Source organism: Pelobates fuscus, chromosome 5 (assembly GCF_036172605.1).
Source record: "Pelobates fuscus isolate aPelFus1 chromosome 5, aPelFus1.pri, whole genome shotgun sequence".
Taxonomy (NCBI): Eukaryota; Metazoa; Chordata; class Amphibia; order Anura; family Pelobatidae; genus Pelobates; species Pelobates fuscus.
In genome coordinates, this window is record NC_086321.1 from 315,672,757 (window position 1) to 315,694,738 (window position 21,982).

Consider the following 21,982-nt stretch of genomic DNA (forward strand, 5'->3'; position numbering starts at 1 on the left):
AAGCACAGGGGAGGTAGAGGAAGTTTATTCTACTCTTGGATGTCACTCACAGACCTTAAACGTTACCTCCCACTGTAACACCCCCAGGACAGTAAATGAAACCACATTTCTCACGCACAGGCTGCCAGGAAACATGCCTTGCACACGCAGAGAATAGGCAGTACGTCACAGCTGGGACAGACTGACACTGCAAGAAGGAAAGGGAGGTGGGAAGAAGAGAAAGACCCAAAAGGAAAGGAGGATGTTAAACAGAGAGGAAGAGACACTGCATCTATACCAAATACTGCACGTAATTTTAGATTTCAACAGAATAAAGAAAAACCCCAAAAATAAAATATTCTGCTCCAAGAACATTTAATAAAAACGCCAGTTTTCAATCAAAACAAAAAAAAAAAAAAAAAAAAAAAAAGTCCTAAAAATGTTTTTGTGGAACAAAAAAAAAAAAAAAAATCCAATGTGTGAGGTAAATACATAGTCAGATGTAGAAAGCTTAAACGCAGCAATCAGGACAGCGCTCCCACTTCTGGTCAACCCCCATCACTGTCACCAAAAGGGAAGGCAGGGGGGAGTCACAGCATGCACAGCAGGCAAACCCAGAACACATCAGAGGAGGAACTGGGGCCCACAGTATATTACGTTTATGATGCTACATATAACAATAGTTGTGTGACAGAGGTGGGGAGGTATAGTATTCAAGTCCCTGGTCACCCTCCTTCTGCAATTTTCAAACACTAGGTCCCATAGAGTTGAACGTGTCCTGAACAGCAGCATGTCGAGACTGTGGCCCAGGGCAGATTAACTGTGAAAGATCCGGCCAGGCCCTGAATGTTCCCAACTGTGTGTACTACTAACTTGTGACAGAGCATCTCCTGGAGTAGGGTCCCTCACTCTCCAAGAACAAGAGCATGTCTTATTGCCTTCATACTCCATCTCATAAGCACACAGTTTAAACCCTGCAACGCTCCGGATTCCAGCGTTTAAGGCAGAAAATTAGTCATTGGAATACGTTTTCAAATTACAACCAGGCCATTATTTTTTCCACCTTTATTTAATCACAAATCTCCCCAGTTCATAAAACTAAAACAAAATATAATAAAAAATAAAAAGTCCATGCCATCTTCTGGTCCATTTGATGTATTGTGAGCAGCACCTCCTAAAAAAACAAAACCCAAAAATAAAAAGGCGATTCTGTGGCCACAAGACTTATGCCACCATGAACTCTGAATTCAGTTCAGCCTTGACTTCGGGCTTCCATAGAGAGTCTTCGAAGTCCATCTCTAGATTGGCGTCTCCACTAGATGCACTGCTGTTACTGCTGGTCCGACTAGACTTTCGTGTGGGCAGCCATTGATATGGAGCCCTGGAGTCCCTTCGTGCTTTTCGACGCAGTCTCTTCTGATGCATTAGCAACTGCAAACGCTCTACTTTACAGCGAGTTGCCCGGTTCTCAGTCTGACGCAGACGATCACCTGAAAATATAATGTGGAAAGGCTGGATCAGGTTCTGTTAAATATGAAAGATCATTTGTTTCTATGAGAATACAAGTACATTTTTATTTTACTAAGTCCCCTATAATCCTGCCAAAATTCCAAAAATTAAGTTTGAGCATTTCCTAAAGAAAACATATCTTTATGAAATGCTCATATAGACTGTATTGGAATTTCACTGAAATTCCAATACAGCCAGAAGACATCACAAAACAATTGCGAGACAGTATCTACAGAGGTTCCCGCAGATAAAGTAGTAGTTGCAGATTACAGTAGATGGCTGCTTCGGTGGTTTTGCAAAATATGCAGAGACCCAAAAAGGTGACAGAGCAGCTGTAACAATAGTATGCATCCTACCATTCACTCACAACCAAAAAATTACAAAAAAAAAAAAAAAAAAGCATATAAGCCCGTGCTTGTCAATGACTGGGTGTGGCTTGTATATTCAAGCAAGCCTGTGTTTTACACAAGCTTTCGAAGTAATCCATGACCTCAGATTCCTTAAAAGGGAAGACAATAGCTTGAAACACAGATCAAACTGGTCTTTGGGAAAATGACAGAGGCCCGACCAAAGACAAAGTATTTAATGCTGTGCTGAAATAAGAGTACAAAAAAGGGTAAATAGGCTGCTGACCAATGGTGACTAACATTTTGCTAAACTACCATTTTGAAGAGAAGGACGGGGGGTGGGGGGCGAGAGAATGAAAACAGAAACAGCCTGCGGATTATCAGCTGCACACAGGCATTGAATATTTTATCATGAAGCTCCCACAGCTTCCTGCCGTATAATGGGATCTGCTCACCCCTCCCACACTCAGTGGCTCTTTGTTCTTGTTGCACAAAACACACAGAATGAAACTGGCCAGATGCATGCAGACCCTCCCCCTCCTCTTACCCACACCCTCTATGGAAGGGTGGGGGGAGGGCATCCCTTTCTCAGGGTCTTATACTGGCTCCTGCAACCCAAGTGTGAGAATGTATTCATACTTCCCCAGCCATTTTAATAGCCAGGAGATGTTCTGCAGGAAGTACCACAGGCCCTGAGGTTAGAATGCTTGTGAACCAAGTCATGTCAAGTCAATTTCTACAAGGAAACACCTTCCATTCTCTGCTGTGCCCTAGGATACTAGAAGGGGAGCCAGGACAAGTGATCACATCTCAAGAGGAAAAGGTGTGCTTTAAATTTTGCCTCTCACATGTATATGCTGGACAAATCAAAAGCACATTATACATGTTTTTTTTTAGAATGTGGTTGCGTAGGCGGGTGTAAGGATGAAGACGTGCAGAGGGTCTTTGATTTCCCCTAAATACACCCACAGACACAGGCTGTAAATAGTAGGGGGTTTGAAACTGAATTGTAAGGCCTGTCTAAAAGGTCTTTGTCTGAACCACTCCCTTCCTCCACTCTTCAGCAGCCAACTACACAAACACACTCAACAGCCTCCCCCTACTTCTGTCAGGAGGAGGTCAGGTAACCCATTAAAAAAAAAAAAAAAAAAAAAAAAAAAAAGCTGCCCAAACTAATAATCATTCAAAATACATAAGGGCTATCTACTCACCAGTAGGCTTGCTAAGACGACTCTGGGCCTGGCAGCTTGCGGTGTGGGGAGTTTGCTGGGGATCCACATTTCGGGGTGAGGTAGGCCTAGAAGTCCTGACCTGGGACGCACACTGTGTGTGACAGCGGAGTGTGGTGAGGGAGGGCGGCATGCCCTGGTAGTGTCTTGTGGCACTCAGCAGGTCATTAAGAATTTGCAAAATTGTGCCAATATCCCGGCGGGGACGACCTGTGCTGTCCTGGCAGTGCGGATGCAAAGTACCTACAAAACAGCAAAAGAGATTTAACAAAAAAACAAAAACAAATGCAAAGCAAGTGGACTTATAGGTGTTAAACTGCAACAATTTTTCTAAAGGTATCAGTGTGTTGTGCACCCTGTAATGTCTGTAATAGTACTGTATCCACATGTACTTGTAAAATGCTAGTTGACTCTGTATATGATATACTTAAGTTTACAGTTTCCTCTAGGCAACCTTCTGTCTAAGGGAAAGACTATATAAGTCCATATATCATTGGATTAAAAAAAAAGTTTTAATTAAGGTTTTGATTTCTTAAAATACAGCAAAAGATCAGCTCAGTCTAATGACACACAGGACAAAAAAAAAAAAAAACTACAGGCGTAAATGAATATATATTTTTATGGTATGTGGTTGTGAACCGGACTTGTTATTGCATATTCTACTAACAAGAAATTGCCAAATAAAACAATCCTCACTAAATTGTTTTTCACCATCTAATCACACAAGGACAGGGGTTTCTCTGGAATGAGATACTAACTGACCATATGAGTCCATGTGAGAATATAAAAACCCTGACTCCACTAGGTGGGTCCGATTATGTTGATGATGTTTATAAAAGTAGTTGAGTCATAACAGAACTTTGTGAAATGAGTCAATACTTAACAGGAGTGAACACATCTGAAAACACATACCGCAGTAAGACACGCTTAATAGGATGTACCACCAGTAAATAACACTATAAACTTGCTGATCAAAACAAAAATGTAATTTACAACATTCAAAACATATGTAAAAACTGACTAAACAAAATGTTCACATTTATAAAAACAAAATACTCTGCAGTGCTCTAAAATGAACAGGAGGCAACATCATATCAGAGAAGCAAAATAATTAAGAGAAATTAGCCCTTTGCCCTCCAAACTTTAAGTATCTTTTTTTTTTACATGCACTGTTTATGTAAAAAAAAAAAAAAAAAAAAAATGACTGCTACAAAAGCAAAAGTAACCTTGAGATATATTTTCCGCTTTAAAAGGACCACTCTAGTGCCAGGAAAGCATACTCGTTTTCCTGGCACTAGAGTGCCCTGAGGGTGCCCCCACCCTCAGGGACCCCCTCCCGCCCGGCTCTGGAAAGGGGAAAAGGGTTAAAACTTACCTTTTTCCAGCGCTGGGCGGGGAGCTCTCCTCCTCCTCTCCGCCTCCGTTCCTCCCCGTCGGCTGAATGCGCACGCGCAGCAACAGCTGCGCGCGCATTCAGCCGGTCACATAGGAAAGCATTCATAATGCTTTCCTATGGACGCTTGCGTGCTCTCACTGTGATTTTCACAGTGAGAATCACGCAAGCGCCTCTAGCGGCTGTCAGTGAGACAGCCACTAGAGGATTAGGGGGAAGGCTTAACTAATTGATAAACATAGTAGTTTCTCTGAAACTGCTATGTTTATAAAACAATTAGTTAACCCTAGCTGGACCTGGCACCCAGACCACTTCATTAAGCTGAAGTGGTCTGGGTGCCTAGAGTGGTCCTTTAAGCATCACTTTGCGGATTTCATGAAGTCAAAACTGCTGAGGGATGTTTAATCGTGGCCCTCAGACAACTTTACATAAGATATATAAGCCTGTGTAGACATACTCCAGCAGATTATGATCCCACAGTCACTTTTGGAAGTAGCTTGTGTTTATTTTTCAGGTGTTTAAGAAGTAATAATTGGTTGTTTTGTACTTTTTCCATTCACCTGAAAAAGGATCTACATCTATACATATTCTGCAGCATATCTCACACCACTGTCTAATAAAGGAGGTGGACAAGTGCTAACGTGGTAAGATTCAAAAACTATTTATCCATAGCCATCCTGGAATACAAGAGGTAATTTTGCACTATATATCTGGATGTATCACTATGAATAGAACCCTTAGTTAAGGAGTTAATCCAGCCACCGTGAACACTACAGTAATTTACAGTGGTCATGGTGGTAGGAGTCTTTATGTACAGGGTTTTTGTTTGAAATGCACATACTGAAATTGATTAGCTTTTATGTCATGGGCTAGTTACACCTCCGGCACACATGACTTTGGAAGGCCAGTACTTCGGACTTCCAAATGTCGATTCTGTATGTATTTTAGGTCTGTCACAAATACCTGTCACTTGACCATGCAAGGGCAGGCATGACGTCAGACAGAGGAGTGGAGATCAACACTGGGGATTGGATATTAGGTAAATGTTAACTTTATTAATTTCTATTAGTAATGCCCCAATAGGGCATTTTAAGTAAAAATAATCAAGGACATAGAAACTGTAGAGTAACCATTTAAGTTTGTAGAATAGACTTGTAGATTTCTTAATTAAACAAACTGGATTGGGGTGTCAGTGGCAAAATAAGGATGGAGAAGAAAAAAATTGTTTTGCTTCATATTTGGGTTAACTCTTGTATACGAGTTCCCACATCTTACCGTTAAATAAATCCAAAGCCTCAAAAAGGAATGGTTAAAAACTGAATTGTCCAGGAAATGGGGTGAATGTTGGATACAAAGAAGGGTTTATATGGTAGCTCATGGAAATACTGACCAGAAAATGTCCCTGAGAAGACGCCAGGAGCGTGATTTACAAAGCTTTCAATAATGGCTCCAGGTTTTCGAGGTCTACCAGATGCAGGGGAAGGGGTAGCTTCATTGTTGCGATTACATGGCACCTGCTAGAAAATAAAATTAATTCAGCACCCAGTAGAGAAAAAAAAAAAAAAAAAAGCTACCAATGGTAATAACTAAAAGAGATGAAGTTAACATATTCTAGTGGTCTTCGGAGAAACCACACAGACAACTGTGTTGTGACTACTGTACAAGATAGTCAGGTCGTAAATTGTCTCAGTTTCATGAACCAGTCTACTCACCTCTGAACAAGAAGACACTGCCACACCTTCCCCATGAGAACGGAAGACGCTGGTGGTGACCGAGGCTGTGTGAGGGGCATCGCAGTGCGTGGAAGAAGCTGGTGTTGAGGATGATGGCGGAGTGTTCTGTGTGCAACTTGTCAAGCGGGATAGGGCAGGTGTTGTATTGGAATGCAGGGTACGGTATTGCTGGGCTGCATTTGGTTCTGTCCCCCTAGCGATGAGGTGACGGTGTTGAACATGTGGCCCGCCGGCCTGTTGTGCTGCCAACTGGAGTTGCACAAACATCATGTGATCTCCAACACGTAGAGCAAGCGTAAGAGGGGATCGGCCAGACAGAAAGTCATTTACCTGAAATGGGAAAGCACATGTGAAAATGGAGCACCTACAGTCTACTTTAACATGATATAACACACAAATTAATAGTTCACAGATGCACCACCAATTCTCTTTAACAAACTAACCAGTTTGCACACCAGAAAACCATCAGCTCCTGGACTGGACAAGATCATCAGTTATTTAATGACTCATTCATTCTTGCCTAACCAATCACACTTCCTCCTAGGAGGTCTGGATTAAAAGGCAAGCCTAAATACTTTTTTTTTTTTATATAAACCTCGCCAAGATAGGATTACAAAAGCCAACCCTCTCTGGTCGCAGAGATAAAACAACCACAGCCTCAAGACAAGAGCAGGACATGGGAATAAACTGTTGCTGTGCTGACACTGAATGGGTTAATAGAATCGAAGAAACAGATTGAATACTGAAAACGCTAAAAGCGAACAGAAGAGGTCGGAATCTCAACCTCACCAAGCTGTACAAAACAGACAAGAGCTACCCTGGAGCATTACACCATCACGATTCAATCATACACACAGCACTATGAATACAGCTCCCTCCTGCACATCACGACTACCCCACCCCCGCATCACTGGACAAAGAGCAGAACATTAACCCTGCGAGAGCTAGAGAAACTAGTGTGTGTGTATATATGTGGCAGGTACAGAATGTACCCTAACTATGTCTACATGCATACAGCTCCTCTCTAGCGTTATCAGGCTGCTCTCTCTGACTCACCCCCCTCCAGCCCACGCCTGCAGGAACAGCTAAAAATAGCAGAGTCCAGCACGCAGCCTGGAGAAGGAGGCCACGAGTGGGGGAAGGAGCCTCACAGGTACAGATATAGAAAAGAAAATCTTGGGAAGTTAGTGTTGTACAGATGGAGGAACGCATAATAGTGAAAAGGTACCCAAGGAGAAGAATGGAGACACTTTCCAAGAATTAACAATTGTTCACTGGCACAGGTGCCAATACAGACATGCAGGTAAGCTTAATGGATCGCAGGGGAAAAGGGGACATACAAATTGTAAGACTAATAAAAATTAGGTTAAAACTCTACAACGTGGGCTATTAAAAATAATTTCATGATAATAGCAACAGACATTTAAAAGTATGTAGACCTCATAAGAATGTTATGATCCATTGAGTGGACAAGTTAAATGGCATCCTGCTGTCAACAGAACAATAAGGAATATATAGCTTTCATAAAGTAGGCTAGTTTGTTCCTTTAAAAGGAAGAGTAGAAGGCAAGGAGGGTGAAGTCAAAAGAGCTAACCCCTCCCCATTAGCAATAGGTTTGTCAGAACGGGTGATGTTCTGCGTCATAGTATTCTGAGAAGCAAAGTGACACCATGGCAGCATAAGGCAACCCCCACCAGCACACACTGATACCACTATGTGATATCTCACCTGCGTCTCAGTCAGACTCTCCAGGGCCTGCATCACAGACTGCTCCGGGCGGGACACCTGCGACTGTTGAGGAAAGGGGTTTAGAAGAGGAAGAGAGTAATTACACAGCAATGGGTACAGATTAAAAACAAAACCTCTGTATAAATCACTCACCATGAGTCCTGCCTCCACACTAGGTAGAAGGGTTAGTTTGCTCCCATCCGAAACCCCCAAATCTTGTAGCTTTCCAGAATTTAGACGGCTGGAGGAAAAAAAAAAAAAAAATACATATATTTAAAATTACAGGGGGGAAACACTACATATTACACTGCAAGCAATACATTCTCATAAACCCTTTTGTCATTTCACTTCAACTGCTCTTTTCATAGCTTGAAGGAACTTCCTGGTTTTACTAACTTGAGCACACAAAGGGTTACAGCTGGGCCAATCTGGGTGTGAGAATATGCAGTGGGGTGAAAAGTACTGGTGAGGTCATTGCTCTGCAAAGAGACACCCTGAATAGACAGCTTACTGGAAGAGGGGGTAGATGGGGCCAAGCATGGGGACATTTTGAAACCATGGTACAAGTAGAGCATAGAGCACCGTGAGAGCAAGACAAACGACTGAAGAAGAAAGGAATTATGAGGGACCTTAGACAATAGAAGAAGCTCAGCTCCCCACAATTCTAAACCATAACTTCTTATACATACAATCAAAAGACAATTGTGATTCATTGCCTGGATGCTACTATTTAAGGTTTTTTTTTATTATTATTTTTTAAGTAAGGCTGGGTGATTCATTTAGAGAGTTTGTAGTTGCGAAAATACATTGTTACAGCAAAATAGCAGCTACTTATGCGGATGTTCCACAAAGTAAGAACGAACAAAGCATTACAATAACAATAAATATAGACAATAGCTGCACTAAGTAGCATGGACTGTGAAATGCTCAGTACAACCCCCAAACATAGAAATACACCGTGAATAACTGTTCATCACTACAGGCACCCCTGGGGTTGGTAAGAAAGATGGGACCCTAGAACACTCAGCCATGATAAATATACTATAATACAGTGAGTGTGCAGTTAATAGCCTGTGGCACAGTGCTGGGTTATCCACCCACACACAAAGCAGGGGATGAACACAAACAGAGCTATGGCTGAACTTTAAACAAAGACCACCACTGGGGAGAACAAAGAAGTGGGGTCTCCAAGATTCCCTCTGCCTGGGCCGGGCTGGCACTGGATCTCCTGTCTACTTACCTTCCAATGCCTACATGACAAGGCAGGGAGGATTACAGCAAGCTGTCACGGTGATGGGAGTTGCAGTCCATACAAACAAACCGCTGTGGTAGTCACCCCCTCCCCCCACCCTGTATACTTACCGTCCAATGCTCTCAATACAAGCCAGGGTTAATTACAACTCAAGCTGCCAGTAAGCTGTCATGGTGATGGGAGTTGCAGTCCATACAATCAGCTGTAGTAATCCCCCCCTCCCCCAGCTAGACTGTCACTATACCGGCTATACCCTATCATTCCCCCTCCCCCCAAGACATGACGTCAGCCGTTACCGAATCGCTCCGCGGTACTCACGTCTCTCGAAGCAGCAGGGTGAGCCTCTCCTTGGGCACCTTGAGCCGCTGGGAGATCCGCCGCTTCAGGCCGTCCACCGTCTCCTCGGGCGACACGGAGAGCTCGTAGCGGGTCCCGGTGGTGCTCTGTATGTTGAGGTTGATGAGCGGCTCCCGGGTGCCATTGCCGCAGCTCCGACTAGTGTGTGGCTGTGCCTGCTCCGCCATCCGGACTCACACTGACTGCCGGTGTCCGCTCTCTCGACGCCAAACTAACCTCTAAAAGTTCCAGCCGAACACACTCACAGAGCAACGGCGTCCGGCAACGCCCACCAGCCAATCAGAGCGCACTCTCGCATCTCCCACGTGGCAGAACCGTTACTCCTCCCTGACGCAACCTAGCCAATCAGCCTGCGGGACTATTGTTAAAAAAAATTAAAAAATGACGCCCTCATTGCCAAGCCACGCCCCATTCCACCAGCCATTCATAATAAATGGAATTCACAACAAAGCAGCTCTGGCTGCTGAGGGAGCTGGCAGTCTGGGGGAGAGTGGGCACTTACCGGCTGGGGGCCTGGGTGGGTCACCCTTCATTGCATTATACTGAGTGGATGACCAGGAGGGCCGCTGGGCTTCTGGTAACAAGGGTTTTACCATGTCTCCTGACAACGTGGGAACAGGGAGAGTGAGAAACAGCCAGCGTTTTCATCAATGAGTCAGAATTAATTGCCTTTAGCAGAAGTGGCACATCCTGCTGGGTTACAGAACAGCTAAGGTCGAGAATTAAAAATGTGTAACAGCTAGGGCAAATATAGCTGGGTTGGGGGGGGGGGAGATCTCCAGCTATTTTCACAGTGGCTATTTTAACCTCAGTTTCTGCTATAATTCAGGGTTTAGTTAATAATCTTGCAAGACAATGAATAATGTAAGCTCTTTTGGGCAGGGCCCTAAACTCCCTCTGTTCCCGTGCGTCCAGCTCGTCTTGTTGCAACTACGTGTCTGTTAATCCACCTATTGTACAGTGCAACGGAATTTGTTGGCGCTTTATAAATAATAATAATAAGAATGGAACACTAATGTCAGGACTACAAACATGAATTCCGAACACTATAGTGTCCTTATACCTACTTAGGGTCCCCCAACTACCCCCTATGAAATTTTAAAAGGTATTACTTACCTTTGACTATCGCTGCACCAATCTCCATAATTGTGCGCCACCCCTTTGTCTCAGCTCATCCATGTAGATTGGGGGCAGGCAACCTTACACACAAGGAGTTGTGGAGTACATCTCCCATGATGCTCTTACAGCTATAATGCATTAGGGGAGATGGAGTACAAAACCTCTGGTCTGCCCTAGTTACCTACCCCCATATGGAAATTTTGGGAGGCTTGTGCACAGGCGCGACAAAATGCCACACAGAGCCAGTTAAATGGTCTCTATGAGACCATCTGATTGAATAGCTAAGTTTAAAGCAGCACTGTCACCATCTGGGGACAATGCCGAATTCGCAACGACCTTCCCTCCCCCAATGGTGAGATCACCCAGGTGGTCCATTGGCAAGTAAAGGTGAGATTTGCTAACCTGATCATGGCCCTCTTCCTCCAGCCTGTCCTCTTCAGCTACTGGCACTTCACTGCTACTACAGATTGAGTTCTACGGAGGAAACCGGGGGATTCTCCATGGACAGAGCCAATTACTTGCAGCCGTCACTGGTGACGGCTGTCAGGATTAACACTGTGACTCTGTCCAGTGTCTAAGAAAGTCAGGCGTAGGATATGTACAGAGACATGGAGTAGCGACTCTAGGGGCTGTCAGAAAGACAGACACTGGATCATGTTATCCCTGCTAGGTAAATAATACAGCAATGTTTTCAGTTGCATGGTTAAACAGACAGGGACATGGCACCCCCACCACTTCATTGAGATAAAGTGATCTGGATGCTTATAGTGCCGTTTTAAGGCAAACTTAGCAGTTTTGTTAAAATTCTTCAAATTCAACATTTGTCACAACTAGCCTTAGTATTTCCATTTCTATTTAATACAATTTGCTGTACCACAATATGAATGTAACTGATATGTTGAACTTTGGCTTGTATTGTGCAATTCCACTGGTCAATCCTATAGTTCCTGGTTTATTGAATAAACCCTAAGTCAGTAGAGCTCAAGGCCCTGAAAAGTAAATATTCTCAGTTTTTGGCTTAATAGATGGCATGGTCACACAAGGTTATTCCCTAAACACTGAATTTTAGCAAATCAAAGTCTCAATGTAATATTTTTGGATAAGCCTTTCAAATTATTTAACATTTTTGGATACACTTTTTAAATGATTTAATATTCTCAAAAAATTATATTTACATTTTTTTTTATATATTGATGTATTTTATATTTATAATATATATTTTTATTTTAGTATTTTAAAAACTTTGTTTGAAAACCTTTTCCAAAAGTATTAAACAGAGTCCAAATTCTGAGTACAAGAATTCAGGCTAAAAGTCGAGCTGTTACTATTGCTAAGTTGAATATTTCAGTGAGCTGTTTTAGCCTCAGTTTGGGCATTCAAGTTATTTTGCTAAAATTCAATGTTCACTGAATAACCTGTCCCTGGCACACTTTAGGCATGTGATGTGAGTTGTACACTGGGTATAGACAGCTAAGCTCAGCTCCTGTAACCCCAAAGTTGAAGTCCTAAGTAAACTCACCTTTACCTGCCTACCCCGGTTACCCCAGTCCCCCAATGGTGATGTCAAAAATTCTGCAAAGTCCCCAGACATTGACAGTGCCACATTCATATTTTTGACAAAACTTTTAAAAAGATTTTTTATTTTTAAATATATTGTATATTTAAAAAAAATATGAAAACAAAATATTACATTCAAATAATTTTCATAAAATTCAAATAATTAAAAATGTATCCAAAAATATTAAATTGTTCGAAAATCTTAACTAACAGTATTAAATCGAGGCCTATGTGGACAGAATGCTGTAAACGAGAGTTAAAGTTTTCAATGCATGTTGTCATATAAAAATAAAGCAGTTTTAATTTTTAAACCCAAACCCTGCTGCTGTCTCTCGTCTTCAGTTTGAGTGTTGTTTTTTTTTGTTTCAGTGATATGTGATGTCATCACATATAATCCTTAGAGGCCTCACAGCAGGGGCATGGGAATTGTAGTTCAGCTTCCAACTTTGTGCAACAGAAAGCTGACAGTTAAACTAAAATGAAAACCCTGCTGTGCATACAACTACGGGATATACTATAAACCCCAATGCAAAAGTACGGGAGCATCAGTAATAGCTACACCAATTTCTTTTTGGTGCGAGATCCAGGGAAGGATTAAGATCCCACAGGGCCTTAGGCAGGTTACCAGTTTGCCCTCCCCCTTAATCCTTCAGATAGGGATGGTTAATGGGACCAAGCAAATTCGTGGTTTGGGGCCCCTGTTTTACCCCTAGGCCTTAGGATCACCTTATGGTTGATTATTGCAAAAGCAATATGCCTAAAGGTTTGCAACAAACTCACAAATTTCAAATGTAAGCACCTTTTCTAATTTTTCAACAATTAATTTTATTTTTTTGGCAGTGTGGTTATTAAATACACTATCTACACAATGCATTAACTAAGAGAGGGTCATCTGCCAATTTTAAAGTCTATGGAAAGCTCAGGGAGTTAAATATATGTGTAGCGTCATACTTTAAAGGGACACTATAGTCACCAAAACAACTTAAGCACAATTAAGCCGTTTTGGTGTGTAGATCATGCCGCTGCAGTCTCACTGCTCAATTCTCTGCCATTTGGGAGTTAAATCACTTTGTTTATGCAGCCCTAGCCACACCTCCCTGCATTTGACTTACACAGCCTTCAAACACTTCCTGCAAAGAGTTATCTAATGTTTACACTTCCTGTATTGAAAATACTGTTTAATTTAGAATTTCATATCTCCTGCTCTGTTATTAGCTCTCTAGACCCTGCAGGAGCCTCTTGTATGTAATTAAAGTTCAATTTACAGAGCAGGAAATAAAAACTTTTACAGTAAGTTACATCTGATTGAAAGTGAAACCATTTCTTTTCATGCAGGGTATGTAAGTCACAGCCAGTGGAGGTGTGGCTACGTTTGCATAAACAGAAACAAAAGTGATTTAAAGGGAAACTCCAGTGCCAGGAAAACAATCCGTTTTCCTGGCACTGGAGGGTCCCTCTCCCTCCCACCCCCCAATCCCCAGTTGCTGAAGGGGTGAAAACCCCTTCAGTCACTTACCAGGGGCAGCGACAGGTCCCACGTCGCTGCTTCCTCCTCCCCCGCCGCTCCTCCTTCTGGTTACGTCGGCCGGTGGGCGAGACTGATCTCGCCCGCCGGCCGAGGAGACCTAATGCGCATGCGCGGCAGGAAGAAGATAAAATTATAAATAAATGAAGTAATAAAATTGCCCCCACCAAACACAGCATCTATCACACCCCAACCTTTACACACACACACACACTACAAAGAGTGGACTTGGGAGCAGGGCCGGTGCAAGGATTTTTGCCGCCCTAGGCAAAAGAAAGATTTGCCGCCCCCCCTCTCACACCCCCCTCCCTTAGCGGTCTCTCCTCACCCCCCTCCCCTAGTGGTCTCTCCACCACCCCCTCCCTCCTTTAGTGGTCTCTCCCTCCCCCAAGTTCTCCTCAACCCCCCTCCCTGTGTTCTCATCTCCCCCGTGTTCTCCTCTTCTTCTCCCCCGTCTTCTCCTCTTATTCCCCCCTCCCTGTGTTCTCCACTTCTTCCCCCCTCCCTGTGTTCTCCTCTTCTTCTCCCCCCGTCCCTGTAATCTCTTCTTCTCTCCCCTGTAATCTTCTCTTCTTTCCCCCCCTGTAATCTTCTCCCTCCCCCCTGTAATTTTCTTTTCTTCTTCCCCCTTCCCTCCCTGTAATCTCTTCTCCTCCCCCTAATCTTCTCTTCTCCCCCCTCCCTTTAATCTTCTCTTCTTCTCCCCCCTCCCTCCAATCGTCTCCACTCCCCCCTCATTCCCTGTAATCTTCTCTTCTTCTCCCTCCAATCTTATCCACTCCCCCTCCCTCCCTGTAATCTTCTCCCCCCTCCCTCCCTGTAATTTTCTTCACTCCCCCTCCCTCCCTGTAATACTCCTCCCCTCCCTCTAATATTCTGCCCCCCCTCTCTCCCTGTAATACTCCCCCCTCCCTCCCTCCCTGTAATACTCTCCCCCCTCCCTCCCTGTAATACTCTCCGCCCTCCCTCCCTCCCTGTAATACTCCCCCCTCCCTCCCTCCCTGTAATACTCCCCCCTCCCTCTAATATTCTCCCCCTCTCTCCCTGTAATACTCTCCCCCCTCCCTGTAATATTCTCCCCCCTCCCTCCCTCCCTCCCTCCCTGTAATACTCTCCTCCCGTCCTTCTAATATTCTCCCCCCTCCCTACCTCCCTGTAATACTCTCCCCCCCTCCCTGTAATATTCTCCCCCCCTCCCTCCCTGTAATACTCTCCGCCCTCCCTCTAATATTCTCCCCCCTCCCTTACTGTAATACTCTCCCCCCTCCCTCCCTGTAATATTCTCCCCCCTCCCTCCCTCCCTGTAATACTCTCCCCCTCCCTCCCTCCCTGTAATACTCTCCCCCTCTCTCCCTCCCTGTAATATTCTCCCCCTCCCTCCCTGTAATACTCTCCCCCTCCCTCCCTGTAATACTCTCTCCCTCCTCCCTCCCTCCCTGTAATCTTCTCTTCTTCTCCCCCTCCCTCCAATCTTCTCCACTCCCCCCTCATTCCCTGTAATCTTCTCTTCTTCTCCCTCCAATCTTATCCACTCCCCCTCCCTCCCTGTAATCTTCTCCCCCCTCCCTCCCTGTAATTTTCTTCACTCCCCCCTCCCTCCCTGTAATACCCCCCCCCCTCTCCCTGTAATACTCCCCCTCCCTCCCTCCCTGTAATACTCCCCCCCTCCCTCTAATATTCTCCCCCCTCTCTCCCTGTAATACTCTCCCTCCCTCCCTGTAATATTCTCCCCCCTCCCTCCCTGTAATACTCTCCCCCGTCTCTCTAATATTCTCCCCCCTCCCTACCTCCCTGTAATACTCTCCCCCCTCCCTGTAATATTCTCCCCCCCTCCCTCCCTGTAATACTCTCCGCCCTCCCTCTAATATTTTCCCCCCTCCCTCCCTGTAATACTCTCCCCCCTCCCTCCCTGTAATATTCTCCCCCCTCCCTCCCTCCCTGTAATACTCTCCCCCTCTCTCCCTCCCTGTAATATTCTCCCCCTCCCTCCCTCCCTGTAATATTCTCCCCCTCCCTCCCTCCCTGTAATACTCTCCCCCTCCCTCCCTCCCTGTAATACTCTCCCCCTCCCTCCAATATTCTCCCCCCTCCCTCCCTCCCTGTAATACTCTCTCCCCCCTCCCTCCAATATTCTCCCCCTCCCTCCCTGTAATACTCTCCCCCCTCCCTCCCTCCCTGTAATACTCTCTCCCCCCTCCCTCCCATACTCTCCCCCTCCCCTCCAATCTTCTCCTCACCTCCCCTGTAGCATGGCCGAGCTCCTCTGCGGTCCGCGACCCGGCCGGACTGACAGGAAGTTCACACTGAGAGTGTGCACTTCCTGTTAGTCCGGCCGGGTCGCGGACCGCAGAGGAGCTCGGCCACGCTACAGGGAAGGGGAGGTGAGGCAGTGCAGCAGCCGTCTGAGCGCTCTCTACAGAGCGCTCAGGCGGCTGTGGCATTTAAAGGGCCGGCGATGGGGGCGCAGGGCGCCCCCTCCTATATGGCGCCCTAGGCGGCTGCCTAGTTTGCCTTATAGGAAGCGCCGGCCCTGCTTGGGAGGTGGGCTGTGTAAGGAGCCCCAAAATGTCTGATTGCTGCCCTAGTTAACAGGGTTGTAAGGAAAAGTAGAGAGCATAGCTTTTGAATGTTAGCTAACCTGCTTTTATCTCCACTTGATAAAGCCTTTTGGTGAAACACATTGTGGATATTTTATACAGCTGTGGATATTTTACATTGTTTTAATAAAGGTATTTTGGCTACTTCCACTTGTGAGTGTGCCATTCTACTTTATTATTTGTTCTTTTATTCTCTACCTGGTATCCATTTTATGTTCCAGCGAGGACTACTCCTAAAGAATCCTTGGTGGTTATTATGAGTAACCATTTATTATCTATTCTCCTGGTATTTTTTTACACAGTGAGCACTATTGTTGTTTCTCTTAAATTTCTTTTATGGTGTACATATTGACAAAACATCTACCTAACAACATATCATCACGTATCCTTAAGTGGGGATTGTATCACTGCTCGCTATTCATACTGGTTATTAGCTCTAAAACACGTGAGTAAGATTATATTAGACTTTTTATACTGGTATTATCTATTTCTTTCCTTTTGTTTTTACATACGGAAGAATACCCTGATCTGACACTGTTTTAGAATAATTATTCTGGACATATTTGAGGCTATATCTTCTGGCAAGTTTTATTGGAACTTTTATTAGACTTTTTATAATTTTTTTAATATATTTGTAACTATACTTTGTCTATACTGTTTTGGTGCAACCTTATCTCCTCTTTTGTTTAGCTAACCTGCACCCACTATCCCCAGCCAATTGATGTAGTCGAAAATTGGCAACATTGCTGTTTTGATTCTTCATTATTAAAGAAAAAAATAAGAGGTGCAGACACAGTGAGCTATATAGAAGAAGATTAGATAACGTTTATTTTTGGTGAAAATCATGTTCAGTATCCTGACAGTGCATACCTTCAGGGTCTACATGATAAAAGGTACACTATAGGCACCCAGACCACTTCAGCTCATCGAAGTGGTCTGGATGTAGTGTCGTTGTCCCCTTAATCCTGCAAAGGTAATTATTGCCGTTTTTAATAAACTGCAATAAATACCTTTTGAGGGTTAACTCCATCTCTACTGGCTGTCTACGAGACATCCGCTACAGGAACTTCCGGGTCATTAGGTGACTTTTGGTCAGCTGACGCTGGACGTCCTCATCCAGTAGGACCCAAAACCCAATAGAAAAGATTGTATTTCCTACGTGGCTGTTCCAATGCAAGTGCGGCCATTGCCGTGCATGCACATTACATCTTTCCCTGCCCGACTCACTCACTCACTTACCCTCACTTAACCCCTTCTGCATCATAGGGCTGGTGGGGGGAGGGGTGGAGCAACATAGGGAGTTATAGTGCCAGGAAAACAACTTTGTGGGTTGAAATTTTGTATTTTGTGGTGTTCACTGCTTAAATACATTGCATCCTACCTGTTGAACCTGTGGATTTTCCTTTATATTCTACCTTTGTTATCTATTCACTTGAATAATGATGAGCAAAGATTTAAAAAATAAATGATTGATCCAGCTGTGCTCAAAAGTGGTCCTGAAATACTGGGAGAGTATGAAGGATGCCCTGAGAATCGGTTGTAAAGTGAATGGGTATTAAAGATACTCTCCAAGTACTATAACCACTATGGTGTCCTGTAGTGATTATGGTGCCAGGAATGCCCTGACAACCCTCTATGTAAGTAGTTAAACTGGTTTGACTTCTTACTTAGTCTGGTCTGCCAAGTACCATTCCTAGCTTCTCAGAAAGCCAGCTCTCTGCCTGAGCTAAGCGTATTGGCACAAGACTTAGCTCATTGCCTGAGATTGATCAATTGTTGCTCTCAGCCAAAGCACTGAGCAGGGCTTCTGGCTCTCCAGAGCGGAAGAGCATAGGCAGGGAATGACATCCGGCACATCCAAGATAAGAAGTCAGAACATTCTAAAACCGTTTTACTAATTATAGTGGGAGAGCACCAAGACATTCCTTACACCATAATCACTACAGTGTTCTATAGCGATTATGGTGCTCGGGAGTGTTCCTTTAAATATACCTGGAAATTTTTTGGATTTTATTACATGACCTCAGATGATTCTGAATCACCTGTGAAATTATACCTTCTGTTTCCAAACACCGGTTTTCAGAGTACACAACAATGCTATGTAGGAATATAGATATGCTTTTTTGCCAATGCTCACAAAGCGGTGTCTCCAACATCCACGCAGGACTGACAGTGTGGGAGCTGATGCACAGTATAATTAGGGTTGCCACTTTGGCCATATAAATTCCAATTGCTGCATGATATGCATGTAGAGAGAAACTATTAAAAAGAACCATATCAAAAGGGATCTTTGCCACAATTAACAGATTTTACACAGCATATGAATACGACAGCAATGGGAAACAAACCTCACAATTGTATTATGAATGTTTATGAACGATGCACCTAACAAAGGTGCATATTTTGCAATATATATTTTATTAATTTTTTTAAAATAAAAACTGGAATTAATTAATTTTAAAGGAACATTTTCATGTGTAAAGGCAGTTCCATGTAGTTCAGTTTATTTCTGGTGAGTTCATACCATCATTATTGATGAAGGCCTAAAGAGTTCCCCAGTGCTTCAAAATTAACAAGTTACGATCTCCTTAAAGGGACACTATAGTCTCCAAAACAATTTTAGTGTATAGATCACGCCACTGCAGTGTCACTGCTCAAATCTCTGCCATTTAACAGTTAAATTACTTTGTTTATGCAGCCCTAGGCACACCTCCCTGCATATGACTTACACAGCCTTCCAAAACACTTCCTGTAAGAGTCATCTAATGTTTACACTTAATTTTTTGCAAATTCTGATTAATTTAGAATTTCTTATCTCCTGCTCTGTTAATAGCTTAGCTAGACCCTGCAGAAGCCTCCTATATGCAATCTAAGTTTAATTTACAGAGCAGGAGATAAAAATGTTTAAAGTAAGTTACACCTGATTGAAAATGAAACCATTTTGTTTTCATGCAGGCGGTGTGAGTGAAAGCCAGGGGAGATGTGACTAGGGCTGAATAAACAAAAACAATAGTGATTTAACTACATGGCAGAGAATAGAACAGTGAAAAGTCAAAGGCATGATTTATACACCAAAATTGCTTCATTAAGCTAAAGTTGTTTGGGTGACTATAGTGTCCCTTTAAGCAATGTGGCTTGATCTCATTTCAAACAAATGGCTTTGTGGGTAATATACTGCCAGAGTGCATAAAATATCTTGCTTTCGTGTATGATATATTTTATTAATAAGTATCCTAAATTGAATGGTCAATGTAGGCACATTGTGATGAGTTAACTATCTAAATGCATAAAATGTTACAAAAACGACATAATATGATTGAAATATATATTAATACCTCTTTAATCAAGTATGTTTATAAAATGCGTCATTCAATGTAACAGTCATTTTAAGCTAGCCATGTAGTATCCATTTTGATTACACAAGGGAATGAGAAAGCAGTAGAAAGCTAGCCTCAAGGGTGAGTATATGAGGACTGTGTCAGCTAGACAGGTGGTAGCACTGGGGTTAATTGAGTTTTCCAATGCCATCTGCTTATAAAAAAAAAAAAAAAAAAAAAAAAAAAAAAGGCTGCTCCATTTAGCCATACAGTTTATATCTCTGTGTATTTTTCCGTTTATTTCACAACTGCTTAATCGTCAGTGATGGGTCATCTCTAGCCAGAAATCCAGTTCAATGTATGCCAGCCCTGATAAACTTCATTTAGAAAACCCTGCCATTAAATACCCCAGCTGCGCCTATGATGCAAGCAAACTTCTGTCTACTTTATAGCAGTCAAACAACCCATAGCATCATTTGTGAATGGTTTTGCTTAACTTTCCCGAGAAGAATTGTCTTGAGAGAGAGATTAAAAAAATACAATTCCAGCACTGTTTCAACCTGTCCTGATAATCTGCAGTCAGCGGACCTTTCTACATTACAAAATCCATCTGCAGTGTGCTTACTTGGCTGTGCTTTTTATATATAAATGGCATTTGATTTCATGGGGTGCTCCCTGACATGAAATACTCCATTAATAGGATTCACACTACTTCTCTGTACCCTGGCTTTCCGCAACCCGTGAGTTACTATTGTGAGTGAGACACACATCCTGGCCTGACAAAGAACACAGTGTACGGAAGGCCGGAAGCTGCTCTTCCTTCCGCAGGTCGTTCTGACCTTGTAAGTCCTACAGTCAGATGTTCCCTTCATTAGGCACAGTAGGAGAGATTATGCCAGGAAGAAAAACGGAATGGAAGAATAGATCTCACTTAGACCAAGCCTCGTCTGCACTCGAGCTGTAACAGTTGCAATCCAAGGCACAATGTCACAAGCGTCTTCAAATTCTAGGTCCCACAACACTGGGAAGGTTCACAAGGTCACAGAGCTACACATATACGCGATTACTTGGCAATAACTTCCATATGAACGACTACTTTTCTGATATAATGGAAGCAGGCCAGAAAACACGGCTTTGAAGAAGATCAATAAATAGATAAATGAAGAACAGGAGATCATACAGAAAGATCAATAAAATGATAGCGGTAATTAAAGGAACACTATAGTCACCTAAATTACTTTAGCTAATAGATTACTTTAGTGTATAGATCATTCCCCTGCAATTTCACTGCTCAATTCACTGTCATTTAGGAGTTAAATCACGTTGTTTCTGTTTATGCAGCCCTAGCCACACCTCCCCTGGCTATGATTGACAGAGCCTGCATGAAAAAAAAACTGGTTTCACTTTCAAACAGATGTAATTTACCTTAAATAATTGTATCTCAATCTCTAAATTAAACTTTAATCACATACAGGAGGCTCTTGCAGGGTCTAGTAAGCTATTAACATAGCAGGGGATAAGAAAATCTTAATTAAACAGAACTTGCAATAAGGAAAGCCTTAATAGGGCTCTCTTTACAGGAAGTGTTTATGGAAGGCTGTGCAAGTCACATGCAGGGAGGTGTAACTAGGGTTCATAAACAAAGGGATTTAACTCCTAAATGGCAGAGGATTGAGCAGTGAGGCTGCAGGGGCATGTTATATACACCAAAACTGCTTCATTAAGCTAAAGTTGTTCAGGTGACTATAGTGTCCCTTTAAAGTGTTTTAGATAGATGAGCAAACTGCCTTACAAATGGCAAAAACTCAACATACAGACTAATTCCCTTGTGCATATTCGTTTTCTTTACCAAGAATACATTGGAATTGCATAAGGAGCTATGCCAACAAGGTAGAAATGTTGCATATACACCCTTGTGGTAAATGTATAAACACAGGCATTATCCTAAACTATCCCATAATGTTCAGATTAGATCAACAATATCAGCCAATCAACAGATCAACGATCTCAGCCAATTCAGTGTTTTCCTATAGGAAGGCATTGAGAGACTAGTGCACATACAGGGCAAAACACTGCTCTGTGCTATTCAGATGGTCCTATGCTATTCAGAGGGTGCTATCAGACCATCTGATTGACAAAATGGAGGAAGCTCCTCTAGTGGATGTCCGTATGAGTTTATGCCTGCAATGAAAACATGGCTGTTGTGCAGGGTTAAAAATGAGGGGGCATAGCAGCTAGACCACTTCTTAGAAACAAAGTTATCTGTGTGCCTATTGTGTTTAGCAATTTAGTAGATATACCCTAAATGAAAACATGCATGCATTTATTGCTGCATTTTTT

At 43.2% G+C, this 21,982-nt stretch overlaps 2 protein-coding genes across 3 annotated transcripts in view; one reads left to right on the forward strand and one right to left on the reverse strand.

Moving 5' to 3' along the window:
* Positions 1 to 443: 443 nt before the first annotated feature.
* MIDN (midnolin) lies at positions 444 to 9,842 on the reverse strand. Of its 2 annotated transcripts, none has more exons than XM_063455548.1 (7): positions 9,489 to 9,842; positions 8,072 to 8,159; positions 7,919 to 7,981; positions 6,170 to 6,520; positions 5,848 to 5,971; positions 3,047 to 3,307; positions 444 to 1,469 (listed from the first exon to the last, which is right to left on the reverse strand). In XM_063455548.1, exons 1-7 carry the CDS (start codon positions 9,692 to 9,694, stop codon positions 1,204 to 1,206), a joined length of 1,359 nt encoding a protein of 452 aa, XP_063311618.1. In that variant the 5' UTR covers positions 9,695 to 9,842; the 3' UTR covers positions 444 to 1,203. The 2 variants fall into 2 exon arrangements, with proteins under 2 accessions (XP_063311618.1, XP_063311617.1); XM_063455547.1 differs by having other exon boundaries at positions 5,848 to 5,974; positions 9,489 to 9,841.
* CBARP (CACN subunit beta associated regulatory protein) overlaps positions 7,360 to 21,982 on the forward strand; it is a 132,728-nt gene continuing 118,105 nt past the window's right edge. The window contains exon 1 of the mRNA XM_063455546.1: positions 7,360 to 7,493. The gene's annotated coding sequence lies outside the window, so the exon portion shown is untranslated. The remainder of the gene's footprint in view (positions 7,494 to 21,982) is intronic.